This window comes from Triticum urartu, chromosome 2 (assembly GCF_003073215.2).
Source record: "Triticum urartu cultivar G1812 chromosome 2, Tu2.1, whole genome shotgun sequence".
Taxonomy (NCBI): Eukaryota; Viridiplantae; Streptophyta; class Magnoliopsida; order Poales; family Poaceae; genus Triticum; species Triticum urartu.
In genome coordinates, this window is record NC_053023.1 from 724,965,612 (window position 1) to 724,982,687 (window position 17,076).

At 43.3% G+C, this 17,076-nt stretch overlaps 1 protein-coding gene across 1 annotated transcript; it reads right to left on the reverse strand.

Annotated features, from left to right (window-relative positions):
* Nucleotides 1-13,844: 13,844 nt before the first annotated feature.
* Nucleotides 13,845-16,317, reverse strand: LOC125540159 (rust resistance kinase Lr10-like). The gene is made up of 3 exons (XM_048703747.1): nt 15,436-16,317; nt 15,176-15,351; nt 13,845-15,085 (listed from the first exon to the last, which is right to left on the reverse strand). The coding sequence occupies exons 1-3, from the start codon at nt 16,116-16,118 to the stop codon at nt 14,253-14,255; spliced, it is 1,692 nt and encodes a 563-aa protein (XP_048559704.1). The 5' UTR covers nt 16,119-16,317; the 3' UTR covers nt 13,845-14,252.
* Nucleotides 16,318-17,076: the final 759 nt, after the last annotated feature.

Below are 17,076 nucleotides of genomic sequence, written 5' to 3' on the forward strand. Positions count from 1 at the left end.
ACTTTTATATTATTTTTGGGACTAACCTATTAACCGAAGGCCCAGCCCAGAATTGTTGTTTTTTGCCTATTTCAGTGTTTCGAAGAAACGGAATATCAAACGGAGTCCAAATGGAATAAAATCTTCGGGAACGTGATTTTCTCACCGAACGTGATCCAGCAGACTTGGATCCTGCTCCAAGGAACAAAAGAGGCGGTCACGAGGGTGGGGGGCGCCCCCCCTAGGACGTGCCCCCAGCCTCGTGGGCCCCTCATTGCTCCTCCGGCGTACTTCTTCCTCCTATATATATACATGTACCCCCAAACGATCAGAACAGGAGCCAAAAACCTAATTCCATCGCCGCAACTTTCTGTATCCACAAGATCTCATCTTGGGGCCTATTCCGGAGCTCCGCCGGAAGAGGGCCGTCATCACGGAGGGCTTCTACATCATCCTAGCCCCTCCGATGAAGTGTGAGTAGTTTACCCCAGACCTTCGGGTCCATAGTTAGTAGCTAGATGGCCTCTTCTCTCTCTTTGAATCTCAATACAAAGTTCTCCCCCTCTCTTGTGGAGATCTATTCGATGTAATCTTCTTTTTGCGGTGTGCTTGTTGAGACCGATGAATTGTGGGTTTATGATCAAGTCTATCTATGAATAATATTTGAATCTTCTCTGAATTCTTTTATGTATGATTGGTTATCTTTGCAAGTCTCTTCGAATTATCCGTTTGGTTTGGCCAACTAGATTGGTAGTTCTTGCCATGGGAGAAGTGCTTAGCTTTGGGTTCAATCTTGCGGTGTCCTTACCCAGTGACAGAAGGGGCAGCAAGGCACGTATTGTATCGTTGCCATCGAGGATAACAAGATGGGGTTTATTTCATATTGCATGAATTTATCTCTCTACATCATGTCATCTTACTTAAGGCTTTACTCTGTTTTTAACTTAATACTCTAGATGCATGCTGGATAGCGGTCGATGAGTGAAGTAATAGTAGTAGATGCAGAATCGTTTCAATCTACTTGTCACGGACGTGATGCCTATATACATGATCATGCCTAGATATTCTCATAACTATGCTCAATTCTATCAATTGCTCAACAGTAATTTGTTCACTCACCGTAGAATACTTATGCTTTTGAGAGAAGCCACTAGTGAAACGTATGGCCCCCGGGTCTATTCTCATCATATTAATCTCCATCACTTTAATCTTGTTTTGCTTTTTTATTTTTATTTTACATTTTACTTTGCATCTTCATACCAAAAATACCAAAAATATTATATCTATCAGATCTCACTCTCGTAAGTGACTGTGAAGGGATTGACAACCCCTAATCACGTTGGTTGCGAGTAGCTATTGCTTTGTGCAGGTACGAGGTACTTGAGCGTGGTCTCCTACTGGATTGATACCTTGGTTCTCAAAAACTGAGGGAAATACTTACGCTACTCTGCTGCATCATCCCTTCCTCTTCGGGGAAAACCAACGCAAGCTCAAGACGTAGCACCAAGCTTGGGGGAGTGCCCCGGTATCGTATCACCATCACTTTTATCTTTACCGTTTTTCTTAGTTCGATCCTTTTGGTAATATCTTGATCTAGTAGAATAAAAGTTCTTAATTAGTATGATCTAGTTGTGAGTTTTGCTTTATTATCCTTCTATGTAATCGAGTCCATGAGCTATATATAAAGATTAGTGTTGAGTCAAGGGCTTGATTATTTTGCCATGATCCTAAGGAATAAAAGGAAAGAGAAAGAAATAAAAAGAAACAAAGAGATCATGTGACTCTTATGGAGAGTAATGAGCTCACATAGAAAGAGTATGTTGAATAAAAGTTATTGAGGGTTGACAAACATAGTTTTGGTCATCGTTGCAATTAATAGGAAGTAATAAAGAAAGAGAGGTCTTCACATATAAATATACTATCTTGGACATCTTTTATGATTGTGAGCACTCATTAAAATATGACATGCTAAAAGAGTTGACATCACCCTTGAGGTAAAACGTTGGGAGGCAAAAACTATAAGCCCCTATCTTTCTCTGTGTCCAATTAAAACTCCATACCCATAAGTATTGCGTGAGTGTTAGCAATTGTGAAAGATTATATGATAGTTGAGTATGTGGACTTGCTGAAAATCTCTTATACATTAACTCTTTCCTATGTTATGATAAATTGCAATTGCTTCAATGACTGAGATTATAGTTTGTTAGTTCTCAATGAAGTTTACGATTCATACTTGATATTGTGATTGAATTATTACTCTAGCATAAGAAATCATATGACAAGAATTATATAAGTTGTTGTTCTAAGAATGATCATGATGCCCTTGTGTCCGTATTTTATTTTTATCGACACCTTCATCTCTAAACATGTGGACATATTTTTCGATTTTGGCTTTTCGCTTGAGGACAAGCGAGGTCTAAGCTGGGGGGACTTGATACGTCCATTTTGCATCATGCTTTTATATCAATATTTATTGCATTATGGGCTGTTATTACACATTATGTCACAATACTTATGCCTATTCTCTCTTATTTTACAAGGTTTACATAAAGAGGGAGAATGCCGACAGCTGGGATTCTGGCTGGAAAAGGAGAAAATATTAGAGACCTATTCTGCACAGCTCCAAAAGTCCTGAAACTTCACGGATGATGTTTTCCAAATATATGAAAAACATTGAGCGCAAGAACTTCACCAGGGGGGCCACACCCTGCCCACGAGGGTGGGGGCGCGCCCTACCCCCCTGGGCGCACCCCCTACCTCATGGGCCCCCTGGTGGCCCTCCGGTGACCATCTTCTGCTATATGGACTCTTTCGGTGGGAAAAAATCATAAGCCATCTTCTCAGACGAAACTCCGCCGCCACGAGGCAGAACCTTAGCGGAACCAATCTAGGGCTCTTGTGTGCTGTGTATTCTTCCAAACGAGCGTGTTGTGTATTCTTCCAGCGTGCAGAATGCAGTATAGGAGGTCCTTACTACATGGGCCGGCCCAGGCGGGGGATTCCCCTGTGAAAAATGTTTTTTATCACTTATAGGTGGCAATGGTGGGTAATATTTTGCAACTTTAGAGGCAATTTTCGTGATGTATCACCAGAATCAATAGCCCCTTTATTATTAGATTGGATATAGGTATAGATATATATTATAAAAATTATAGTGGAGCATTACCATACTGTTTTCCTTCAAAAAATACTCCATATTTATAATGGTTTTTCCATGCGATCCTTGGAAAGGATATGGCACCATAATGAAATGATAAAACAACAAAACACTAGGGGCAATCAGCATTCATATTGAAAATTTTAACCAATTTTCATCACATTTTGTAACAACGATTTTGATTTGTATTAGATAAAATTTTGGTATCCACAATTTTTTTGGTGATGTACCATGATGGCATGACAATATATAATTGTCCTTAGATGCATCTTTCACTTTTCTACTTCCTAGCTCGCACCAGTCAATTGTAACCAATACCATTACCATAGGAATATATTTACTTTGCATGTCGGGATTTACACAACATGGACCCATCATTGGATGATGAACAAAAACAATATGTATGTATGCATTAACAGAATATCTCAGTGATTGTTCCGTGTTTTCATGCAGGAAATTCTCGCTCTGTGACACATAAGTAGTTTTCAAACATTTCTTGGTGGACGATGGAGAGATGATGTGCTGGCTTGGTATCTCGAGTGTGCTCATTGGGGCAGGGTGTGTGTGCATGTGTTTATAAGGATAAGTGTATGTGTGTATGTATAAGCCTATGCGCCTGTACTATGTTAAAAAAGATCTTTCATGGAGGTAATTTGGGTCAAACTTCTCGGAAAGCTAGTGGAATGAATATTCAGGTTTTATTTTTTGAGGGGAAAATGAATATTCAGGTTTTTTAGGAAAACTCCAAAGCTTTTTATTGAACCATCACAATTTTTGCAGGGACAAAAGAAAGACCATCAGGCTGGCCAAACCGAACATGGCGACCAGGCCCTAGGGATAAAGCAAGTTTCCCAAGTTTGCGAGCCTCGATATTTGAGCTCCTAAATTCATGAGCTATATTGCAAATATAAAAGGTAGACTTCTGAAGTACGATTTCATGTGTCACTGCCCCATATATAGTTGCACTCTTTTGCTTGATATTGATAATCCACAAGTATAGGGGATCGCAACAGTTTTTGAGGGTAGAGTATTCAACCCAAATTTATAGATTCGACACAAGGGGAGCCAAAGAATATTTGAAGGTATTAGCAGCTGAGTTGTCAATTCAACCACACCTGGAGATTAATTATCTGCAGCAATATGATCAGTAGCAAAGTAGTTTGATAGTTTTGATAGTAGTGAAAGTAGCAACGGTAACAGTAACAGTCATAGCAGTAATTTGTAGCAAGTGTAACAGTGATGATAGCAATAGTAACGCAGCAAGATCAATAAGGATAAATTCGTAGGCATTGGATCGGTGACTTGTTGGATGATATTCATCATGTGACAGTTATAACCTAGGGCGATAGGGCACTAGCTCCAGTTCATCGATATAATGTAGGCATGTATTTCGTAAATAGTCATACATGCTTTATTAAAAGAACTTGCATGACATCTTTTGTCCTACCCTCCCGTGGCAGCGAGGTCCATATTGGAAACTAAGGGATATTATTGCCTCCTTTTAATAGAGAATCGGAACAAAGCATTAACACATAGTGAATACATGAACTCCTCAAACTACGGTCATCACCGAGAGTGGGCCCGATTGTTGCCACTCCGGGGTTGCCGGATCATAACACGTAGTAGGTGACTATAACTTGCAAGATTGGATCTAAAACATGGATATAATGATGAATTCATAAACGGTTCAGATCTGAAATCATGGCACCCGGGCCCAAAGTGATAAGCATTAAGCATGACAAAGTCATAGCAACATCAATCTAAGAAAATAGTGGATACTAGGGATCGGGCCCTAACAAAATTAACTCGATTACATGATGAATCTCATCCAACTCCTCAATGACCAGCGAGCCTACGAAGGAATTACTCACTCCCGGTGGGGAGCATCATGGAATTAGCGATGGAGAAGGGTTGGTGATGACGAAGATCGAAGATCCCCCTCTCCGGAGCCCCAAACGAACTCCAGATCTGCCCTCCCAAGGAAGAACAGGGCTTGGCGGTGGCTCCGTCTCGTGAATCATGATAATTATTTCTTCCTGATTTTTTTGGAATAATGTGAATTTATAGTATCAGGGGGGTCGTCAGTGGGGCCACCAAGTGGGTACAACCCACCTGGGTGCACCAGGAGAGGGGGGCGCGCCCTGGTGGGTTGTGCCCACCAAGGGGCCTGATACGTCCATTTTGCATCTTCTTTTATACCAATATTTATTGCATTATGGGCTGTTATTACACATTATGTCATAATACTTATGCCTATTATCTCTTATTTTACAAGGTTTACATAAAGAGGGAGAATGCCGGCAGCTGGGATTCTGGCTGGAAAAGGAGCAAATATTAGAGACCTATTCTGCACAGCTCCAAAAGTCATGAAACTTCACGGATGATGTTTTCCAAATATATAAAAAAACATTGAGCACAAGAACTTCACCAGGGGGGTCACACCCTGCCCACAAGGGTGGGGGGCACTCCCTACCCCCCTGGGCGCGCCCCCTACCTCGTGGGCCCCCTGCTGGCCCTCCGGTGACCATCTTCTACTATATGGACTCTTTCGATGGGAAAAAAATCATAAGCCATCTTCTTGGACGAAACTCCGCCGCCACGAGGCGGAACCTTGGCAGAACCAATCTAGGGTTCTGGCGGGGCTGTTCTGCCGGGGAAACTTCCCTCCCGAAGGGGGAAATCATCGCCATCGTCATCACCAACGCTCCTCTCATCGGGAGAGGGCAATCTCCATCAACAACTTCATCAGCATCATCTCATCTCAAAACCCTAGTTCATCTCTTGTATCCAATTCTTGTCTCCAAGTCCGGGATTGGTGCTAGTAGGTTGCTAGTAGTGTTAATTACTCCTTGTAGTTGATGCTAGTTGGTTTAATTGGTGGAAGATCATATGTTCAGATCCTATATGCACATTAATACCCCTCTGATTATGAACATGTTTATGCTTTGTGAGTAGTTACTTTTGTTCCTGAGGACATGGGAGAAGTCTTGCTATTAGTAGTCATGTGAATTTGGTATTCGTTCGATATTTTGATGAGATGTATGTTGTCTCTCCTCTAGTGGTGTTATGTGAACGTCGACTACATGACACTTCACCATTGTTTGGGCCTAGAGGAAGGCATTGGGAAGTAATAAGTAGATGATGGGTTGCTAGAGTGACAGAAGCTTAAACCCTAGTTTATGCGTTGCTTCGTAAGGGGCTGATTTGGATCCATATGTTTCATGCTATGGTTAGGTTTACCTTAATACTTTTGTTGTATTTGCGGATGCTTGCAATAGAGGTTAATCATAAGTGGGATGCTTTGTCCAAGTAAGGGAAACACCCAAGCACCGGTCCACCCACATACCAAATTATCAAAGTACCGAACGCGGATCATATGAACGTGATGAGAACTAGCTTGACAATATTCCCATGTGTCCTCGGGAGCGCTTTACATCATATAAGAGTTTGTCCAGGCTTGTCCTTTGCTACAAAAAGGATTGGGCCACCTTGCTGCACCTTATTTACTTTTGTTACTTGTTGCTCGTTACAAATTATCTTGTCACAAAACTATCTATTACCACTTATTTCAGTACTTGCAGAGAATACCTTGCTGGAAACCGCTTATCATTTCCTTCTGCTCCTCGTTGGGTTCGACACTCTTACTTATCGAAAGGACTACGATAGATCCCCTATACTTGTGGGTCATCAGGGACCCTCTCCGGTGGGTCTTGGCTCTGTAAATTCTTATTATTGGTATAAAAAATCCTCAAAAAGTTTCGTTTCATTCCGAGAACTTTTATTTCTACACAAAAACAACACCATGGTAGTTCTGCTGAAAACGGCGTCAGTCTGGGGTTAGTTTCATTCAAATCATGCAAATTAGAGTCCAAAACAAGAGGAAAAGCGTGAGAAAAAGTAGATACGTTGCAGATGTATCAGATATCCTCAACTACCACCCTGTAGTCTGATGCCACCTGGATCCTCCTCTTGTACAGATCGTCTGCTAGAGCTAGGCCCTCTCTGACCGCCAAAGCTTCTAGTGTCACCGGGTTAGATATGTGTGGAAAGACGATTGCTGATGCACCTAAGAACTTCCCACGTTGGTCCCTGCATAAGGCGCCGACAGCACCATCGACCAACAACTGCATGACTGCATCAACATTATTTTTCACCAAGTCTCTGGGGAGGGGCAATCCACCGCTTCTGCCTCCCACGCAGCCGTATCCTCACCTGCTTGCGCTCCTTCGACCGGCTCTTTCGCGCCCAGGACACCGGCCTCACCTCCTTCCACTTCTTCAGCTGTCGCGTTGCCATCTACGGCAACAACGCCAGCCCCAGCCACCGTCAGCTCCGCATTCTCCACCTCCTCATAGGGGAGCGAGCCCACCTGCCTGATTCCCCAAAAGGCTTGGAAGCAATCATCTTTTCCGGCGACCTCATCGTCACCTTCACGCGATGCTGCTATGACCTCTACTATTGTCGTGTTGGGGATGTTCACTGGCGAGCGGCATGGTGCGATCAAGGCCACCTGCTTTACAGTCTGATGTTCGTGAAGGACACACTCTATGTGTTCATTTATCGAAATTACCGTCTCATTGTTGTCGATCTTGACAACAATTCAGTGATATTATTGTTTCTTGGGGCCAAATTCAGCGTGCGGACAGTTCCTTATTCTTCCACGTTCTGGATCACTGAGAGCCATGGTGAGCTGTTGCTCATTGTCAAAACCTGTGTGTACCTTGTTTTTCGGTGGCAATCTGGGGAGTATTAAAGAACAAGCTACAGCCACCAAGGCTAGTGCTCCTCACCCACTTTCTCTCCCCAGATTGCCACAGGAAAACAAGGTACACACAGGCTACAGTTCAGATCATCCGGCAGTTCAGATAGACTGCTTGTACTTTAGTGGAGACTCTCGGAACTGGAGCGAGTATTCTTTGGTTGATGAATCTTTGCATGAAATTGTTACCGACTACGTACCAAGAGCGAGCAGCAAGGAAGGAATGCGTAGCTCTGGCTTGGGTCCTGCCAAGCATTTGCCGATGCAACACAATGCGTATTACAATCGTCCAGAAGTTCTGAATGTATATTTGCTCCCTAGTGACTTGTTAATGGCTTAGTTTTGCATTTTCTGTTTGTTAATCAAAATATTAAAGTGACTCTTTAGCAATAACTGTATATGAACTTGTATATGAATTAATAGACATCCTGCTCACTAAGTTCTTCAAATATTCGATAGTAATGTTCACCAGTCTTGACAATTAGTCTTCGAGTATGGTTTCCAATGCTAGATCTACATACAATTGCTATGTAATTAATCTTACGTGCTGAGGTGGACCAAATTAGTTGGGCCAAGATTAGCGGCTAGGCAACCCCACAGTTAAATGAGAGCTCTTCGTTGACGCCTTAATGCGGCAGTAGATGAAACCAGCGTGAGCGCTATGTCTCGCATTAAGCGAGACAGTAGCCAGCTCTCGCTGAACATTTCTCTTCCCCTCGCGTTGTATTGAGCAGGCCCATTCGCGTGCGCAGAACAAGAAAAAAAGTAAATGAAATGGGAAAAGTAGGAACCAATCTCTGGTCTCCCAGGAGAAACCAGGCGCTGCTAGCCACTCTGCCAGGTCCCGTCCGCGATAAGTAATAGTGGCGCGCCCTAATTAGGGATTCGAGCCAGTTTTCTTTCTTTCTTTTTGTTTTTTCATTTTCTTTTGTTTCTTTTCTTCTCTAATTTTTTTATTTTTTTGCATTTTGTTTCTTTATTTTCTTCTTCTTTTGTTTATGTCATTTCTTTTTTTGATTTTCTTTGTTCTTTTGGCTATTATCCTACATTTTTTGTATATGTCAACAACATTTTTCTAATACACATCTAACATTTTTTAAAACAAATTAAACATTTTTGTAATACATGATTAATATTGTTTCTACACATACTTTAACATTTTCGAACACTTGATTTTTTCTCAAAGACAAGATTAACTATTCTGGAATACATGTTCAAAAAAATTATATACATTTAAAACATTTTTTAAAACGCTTGATTAATAATTTTCAAATAAAAAGATTAAAAAAATTTAAATACATGGTCAACAATTTTTCTATATTTTTTGGAATGCTTCATTAACATTTTTATATACATGACAAAAAATGTCATCATTTTTTTAATACATGGTTCACATTTTTTATACACATTTAACATTACCCAAATGCTTGAATAACAATTTTTAAATACTTGTTCAACATTTTTTTCGAAATGCTTGATTAACATTTTTATATACATGATAAAAAATCATCATTTTTCTAATAAGTGATTAACATTTTTTGTGTACAAGTTCAACACTGTCCGAACACTTGTTCAACATTTTTCAAATACTTGTTCAACAATTTTAATACTTATTCCACATTTTCAAATACTTGTTCAACATTTTTCAAATTCTCATTCAATATGTTTAATACTTATTCAACACTTTTGAAATACTTTTTCAACATTTTTTATATACATGTTCAACATTCTTTAAATACTTGTTCAACATTTTTCATATACATTTTCAATATTTCTTTCTACCCATTTAACATTCTCGAATGAATTTTTAACATTTTTTTAAAACATTATGCAAACTATAGTTTTTTTATATATATGTTTATAATTTTTGGAAGTGTAAAACAAAAAAAAGAAATGAAAAACGAAACAAAGAATGCGAAAGAAAAACAGAAAAAATGAGGATGTGCCCTCCAGCGCACCTGGGCTGGCCCATATAGAGCTGCCCTGACGCGAGGGTTTCGCGAGGTAAAGCGGGACATAGAGGCCCCGAAACCAGCGCCCGCGCGCGCCTGGCTACGTAAGCCAGCCCAAGAACGAGCCGACGAGCTCGCGCACGACGCGCACTTCCCCGGCTTTCCTTGCTCGATCGTTTCATTTACTGAAAAGAAAAAAATGTTCGATCGTTTCGTATAATTGGCAGTGGTAGACCAGTCAACCATAGACCATTGTCTTTTCAGATTTATTTTAGAAATTTCAGAAAAGATAATTCAAAAATAAAATGCTCACGGTTTCTAAAAAAATTCACTGATTTTTAAAAAAAGGTTTACCAAACTTAGAAAAAAAAATCACGAATTTCAAAAAAGTTCACTGATTTTTAAAAATTGCTCATGAATAAAATCATCAATTTTTAAAAAAGTTTCCTTTCAAGAAAAAAGTTCACGAATTTCTTTAGTAAAAAATAGGTTCATGAATTTTAAAAAAGGGACAAAGAAAAAAGAACGATGAAAGAAGAAGAAGAAATGGCAAAACAAACCACTATGTAAGCACACGAGGTTAGTTGGTCGGGTGGTTATGGTGTGTGCGCTCTGTACCAAATGGTCTATATTCGGCGCTACAAGATTTGGCCGGTTAAATTTGATCGATTATGGATGGGCATAGGCCCATATAAAACAATAATCCCTAGTTAATCTCTAAGGCCCATGCATGTGTACGGTAAGTGGTGGGAAGTGTGAAAAGTTTAGTACCATACTGCTATAGTAAAAAGAGTGATACCTCTTTATAAGGGTTGCTCCATCACTTGCTATTGGGGGCTTGGAAATAGGAGCTGTACACGCGCGCTCCTCCTACTCCGTCGTCCGCCTCGCCTCGTCAAAAGCGTGCGCACCGCGGGTTGCGGGAATGAGCCGAGCCAGTGGAGTGAAGCCTAACTCAGTTCACTCACTCCCTCTCGTACAACCCTAGCCGTCATCTACTGTTCCTCTCTCTATGCTGCTTTCGGCGATCCCATCCCGACGACCGCGTGCACGGTTGGTCGGGAGAGTAGGTGCCTCCGGAACCCTGTCGTTCAAGATCACGGTTTTTGGGGAGCGTCTCGACGCGACTGCTCCCGCTCCGTCCCCTTCACCGACCGCTTCTGCTTCCACTACTTCCCCTGCATCGAGTCCATGGCTGACGGCGAAGCCACCAAGAAGAAGGCCTCGGCCGATGCTGAGGCTGCTGCTGCCGCCGTCGCGTTGGCCTGGCCAACCGGAGGGTATGACTCATTCATCCCCTATTTGCTCGTTCATATGCTAGCCGTATATATGTTGTTCATAGATGTTTCAGTTCTATGTACTGTACGTGCTCACATGCTTAGGTATTGGTATGAGATGCATACTGTATTTGCCATGCTTAATGTTTACTCGTGGATTAGATTAGTCGGAAAAATGCTAATATTTCCAACAGAATTCAGGAGGGAGGAGAGAATTTAGGAAGGTTACGTAAGTTGGTTACGAGTAGGTATACCTAGGTATAGAATTTTCGATGGTTTCCTTATTTCTCTATACACTGCTTGATGAGGGCAGCAACTAGTGGAATGGATATTTAGGGAATCAATGAAAACCAATTACTTGGCAATAGAACCACATACATGTAAACCAAGATTGTGTACGCAGTGGCGGAGGCAAGATTGCTGAAATCATAATACGAGGGGGAGTGGCTATAGAAAAAAATCAAAAAAAAAATATTTGTTCATTTGCTTTCAACAAGCACTTTCAGATTCTTGGGGTGGGCCTTGGCCACGGCTGGCCACCCCTGCATGTGGTATGTTCGGACTTTGGAGTATTGTTAAGATGAATTACCCTGCCCTGTCAAGATGGGGATTTATGTGCCTAGACCCTAGGAAGAATGCTTTGCTTCAGTAATATTTACCCTGCAAAACCTAATACTACTACGTACTCCTTCCGTCTGAAAATACTTGTGGTAGAAATGGATACAAATGGATGTATGTAGAACTAAAATACATTTAGATACATCCATTTCTCGGACAAGTATTTCCGGCGTATTATTTAATTATATCCATGACGTTCATGTGTTGTTTTCTTGGACTGCGTCGCAGAAGAGAAATTTACACGCGTTGCTGTTGACGGTGGCATGCAACAGAAAGTCTAATCAACCGAGGATGGGGGAAGGCTGTTTAAATATGCTTTGTGATATGTAAAACATGATAATGAAGAAACTGTGGCTCTTTTGGTTGGCTGGTACTGGTAGTACTAGTGCTTCCTTTGGCTGGGTCGTACTAGTACCTTCTCTCGTTCACCAAGTTATGTATCCCTGATAAGGTTCTGTTCTTACTCTCTCCGTCCGAAAAAACTTGTCACAAGCTTGTCTCTCGAACGGATGTATCTAGCACTAATTTGGTGTTAGATACATCCATTTGAAGGACAAGCTTTTTTGAACGGAGGGAATACCTTGCAGCAATCTGAGTGCTCGGCTGGACATGTTTTTGGCCCTCATGTTTGTGGTACCGTGATGTGAATGTTCTGCATTGTAGTTCAGGCTCTGCTGACGCTTTTTGGTTGTAAAGCTGCAGTTTTTGTTTGACTGTATGATGAGTTGTTTCTCCCTGATGTATTGGGCGCAGTAGCTTATTATTCATAAAAAATAACCACAGTATGACTGTAATCAAATTGTTTTTTTAAGAAAAAATAGGGAGGTGATCCCCCGTTCGATTAGCTCGGAATGAAACCATGAGTATCTCAAACAAGGTTCAAAAACCTAAAGGTAAAGGCAAACTGAAAGCTGCCACACAGATAGTTCAAGCAGTTAAAAGAAAGAAATAGCACACGCAGGCGCCAAAAGATGAAAACGGCTGGTAAAGACCAAAATTTAGCTGTGAAGAGAAGGGCTTCACAGGCGAGCAGCAAGTCTCCAGAACCGATGTTGATTTGTTGGGAACTGTGAGAATAATCCCTCACTCTCACCAATTGCAAAGAAAGAATCACCCAGTTTTTTATTGTCCTTAGAATATTCCCTATCACCTGGTTCACAGACATCCAAATAGTGTTATTAAAGATCACGGAATTTCTGAATTTCCAAATACACCACAAAGTTGTTGCACAGCAGGCTGTATTTAAAGCTGAATTCTACTTATTAGAGACCCAAAACCTAGCAACTGAAAGGTAATCAGTACCAGTGAAATATACTAAAGTCTTCACTGATTACCATCCAAATAACTAGAGACAACACACTCAAACATCAAATGGTTTATCATTTCATCTTGAGAGCAGAAAACACAAACTAAAAGTTTGATTATGTGTCTCTTCTTGAGGTCATCTCTGATCATGAGCTTATTATGAGCAAGTAGCCAGAGAAAGGTACGAGTTTTAGGAGCAACATTCAACATTCGAAAAAGTTTTAGGAGCAACATTTAAGCACCAAACAGGAGGTGTCTAAACAGGTTGCACTCCTCTAAAACTGATGAAATAGCTATTACAGCTTTGGCTTCTCTCATAACACCACCAAACAGGAACTTGTTCTCACAAAATGTGCAGGCTTTGAGAACTCAACAGCGACGAATCAGGATCAATGCATGAAAGCTCACTGATCCATTATGCGCTTGCAAATGTCGCTCGTGTAGAGCCGTATCAATAAGCGTCGGCAGATCCTCAGGCCCATGGATTTCACACACCAAAAAAACTAGATAATGTACAATCAGATTTCAACTTTCAAGCAGGTCACTGACAAACAGCCTTACTTCTGATCTAAATATCCCATGGAGAGTGTAAGTTGTTTTCATATTCATAATGTGCCATGAAGAAAGATAATGTGGTCGACATCATCAGATTTTTTTTTTCATTTGGCGTCATCGGGTTCTCGCCAACAGCTCACTGTATACTGCATACATTTTTTTCTTTGATATTCTCTGCTGTACCTTTTTCTTCAGATTTTTTCATAACATCTCACACCTAAGGTTGGAGGTCAAATGAAACTTTACACTCGATATGATTGATTTTTGGATAACATTCAAAAGAAGCACGGTAGATAATTCACATTCTTTTACTCCCAAGACAACCATTACCGTAACTTTTCATAAGTTCATCGCCTCTAGTAATAATACATGACACTGAACATAGACAAAATTTCAGTCATCCTCCTCTGAAATGGCAGTCAGCCCAGAGCAGAAATCTTAAGACTCCGCTACAGGGGTCTGCCCATCGTGACAGAAGAATGGCCTCGAAGGCAACTGCAGGCCATCCACACCGCCTTCAAGCATCTCTATGACTTCGCTCATCGGCGGCCGATCGTGAGACTGAATCTGGATGCAGCAAAGCCCAACAACACAAAGTTTCCTCTCCAACTCATGCATCTCAGCACGCATCTCACCCAGTTCCTGTTTGCTTAGCCGGTCATACACCCACGACGGGTAGAATGTCTGGCTTGAGTTCGCCGCGCCCGGGTCAGCATTCCTCCCCCTCCGGCCATCTCCAGCAGCAGCATCCCGAAGCTGTAAACGTCAGATTTGGTCGATATGACGCCGAAGCTCCGGGATATCATTTCAGGAGCTATGTACCCAATGGTTCCCCGTAGGGCGCTCAACGGCACAAAACTGTTGTCCCTTGGGTACAGCTTGGCAAGGCCGAAATCGGCAACCTTTGGGACGAAATTGCTGTCAAGAAGGATGTTGTGCGGCTTGATGTCAAAGTGCAGAATCTGCATGTCGCATCCTTGATGCAGGTAGTTGATCCCCCTGGCAATGCCCAAGGCGATTTCATTAAGCTTGTCCCAGGAGAAACTCCTCTCAGCCGAGAAGATGTACTTGTCCAGAGAACCATGGGGCATATACTCGTAGGCTAGCACCCTCCTCATTTCCTCCGAGCAGAACCCGACTAGACGCACCACATTGACGTGGTGGATCCTCCCGATGGTGGAGACCTCACTGATGAAATCTTCTCCATCGCAGCTGGATTTACCATCTAGCATCTTGATGGCCACATAGACATTGCCTGGGAGCAGAACGCCCTTGTACACCGAGCCATAGCCTCCCTGGCCCAGCTTGTCTCTGAAATGGCTTGTTACTGCGACAATATCTGTGTAGGCGTACCTTGTCGGGCCGATCATTTGCTGCATCCGTAGGAACTTCTCGACCGCATCAATTGTGATCCTCGTTTTCCAGTATTTGTGAGCTATGAAGAACAATACCACCAGGGGAGCAACCACGAACCTGCATAGTACTGCACATATAGAACAATTTTACGTGAGATCGCCAAGAAATTACACTTGTAGCTTGTATATGTAATAGTCCTCTATATGTATCGACGTACCAGCAATCAACTTCAGTATCGACGTAGAGTATAGTACTGCAACCTGTAGTGTGCCGAGATGTTCATTGGAAGAAACTGTTGTTCTAAATGCGCAATGCAATACTTCAAAATCGAGTGCCAAAATGATCACAGCCGAACGCGCAACGAGATACACCACTGAATACCCAGGGCCTAGGCTGCAGACATTGGAGAAAACGTGGAAAAGTAAGGAATGTATGTATTTTCCAAAACAGAAGCACAGTGTATAGATATAAACTCACACAAAGCGATCCTTTATGCACCCCTTGAAGCCCTCCAAAGTCCTTTGATATCTGAAAGGAAACCTAACGGCAAATCCTCTCCTCATGGATTCTACCAGAATTTCATGACTTGCATTATCGTATCGCATGCTCCGACCACCCAAAGCAGCCATGGCCAAGTACCCGCAAGAAGGCTCAAGGTCCCCAACAGAAATATAGTCAATCAACACATAGACAAAAGAATACCTCGTGTTCAGGCAAGTGACCGGTATGTAGTCACTATTGTTCGTGACCACCCGCGAACAATTCACAAAGCTAGCCCACGTAACGAAAAAAGGGTCAAATATGATGGAGCCATGTAGATAAGGGCGTTGATCCCAGCGAGGAAGAGGGCAGCTACTGCTCATGTCCAAGTTGGCGTCCACGACCCAGAAGGAAGAATACTTGTAGTCAATCTCAGTGACAAAGTATGTCCCTGTGTTGATCTGAATTGTAGCATTGCTATCGGTGCAGGTAAGCTCGTATGACGGAGAACCACACCACCATGGACCTTGCAGGCGGAAAGGGTACTGGACGTCTTGGAGATGACCCCAATAGAAAGGAGAGCAGGTATACCTGCTATTATCAGTAATATCATGTCGCCCCTGAACATCCACGGCAAGAACTGCGACCATGAAATGCACCAGGAACCACCATGGAGGCATCGATGATAGTCAACTGTTTATCTCTTGTTCTGGCTTTGTTGCGTGCTTTTTTCTCATGTTTAATGGACTGTAAGGAAACAAGGGTGAAAACAAATACGACATATACAAGGGATGATGGAATAAAAGAATCTGTAGAATGACCCGGTCAGAGATGGTTAACATCCACATCACTGCTGCCATATGTCATCATAAAGAGGATGTTGCGATATGTATATGATCCTTGTGATTCCAAGTGAGCCCCGTAACCTCCTCTGGCGCTCCCGCGGGCGGCAGGGGAGGAGCCCTAGCCGCCGGCCGCCTCTCCACCTCTCCTCTCCTCCTCCTCCTCCCGCCGCCGCCAGAGGGCGCGCCCGGGCGAAGCCCGGCCGGCGCCGGCGGCGGCGGGGCGTCTTCATCGCCTCGTTCGGGAGGGCTGGCGCGGGCCGGCCGACCTGGATCTGGTCACGGCGTTCTCGCGGGGCGCCGCGGCGCGGCCCCTCATCGGCGCAGGGCGCGCGGGTGTGCGGGTGGCGTGATGGGCTGCTCCTCGGTGGTGCTCGGCTGGTGTGGTGACGGCGGCGGCTCGATCCAGATCCGGTTGGGGCGGCCTGCGGGCGGTGGCGGCCTCGGCCTTCCCCTCCTCTTGTGGGATGGGCCGGGGGTCGGGGATGGCTGCCGGCGCCCCAGCCAAAGCTGACCTCGCGGCGGCAACGCTTTGGGGTCGGCCGACGGCTCGTGGTTCCGGTGGTGCGTGCCCGGCGGTTTGGCGACCCGTGCACGAGGGATGGAGGTCTTCGATCAAATCTGGGTGAAAACCTGCTATTGGCGATTGCCAAGGCCGGCGATGGCGACGCTTCTGCGTCGTTCCCTTCCTGAAGGCATCGTCGTGGAGAAGTTCAAGGCCACTCTCTGCTACCTCCGGGCGAAACCCTAGATCAGTAGATCGGATGACGGCGGCTCTCTGGTGTCGTTTCCTCCC

Bases quoted from the DNA above. Each gene is read 5' to 3' on its own strand.
- LOC125540159 (XM_048703747.1), bottom strand. From the start codon at position 16,118: ATGCCTCCATGGTGGTTCCTGGTGCATTTCATGGTCGCAGTTCTTGCC. The intron at 15,352-15,435 runs GTGAGTTTATAT...CAATGTCTGCAG, and splicing joins TGCATAAAGGATCGCTTTGT to CCTAGGCCCTGGGTATTCAG. The intron at 15,086-15,175 runs GTACGTCGATAC...CTATATGTGCAG, and splicing joins GATACTGAAGTTGATTGCTG to TACTATGCAGGTTCGTGGTT.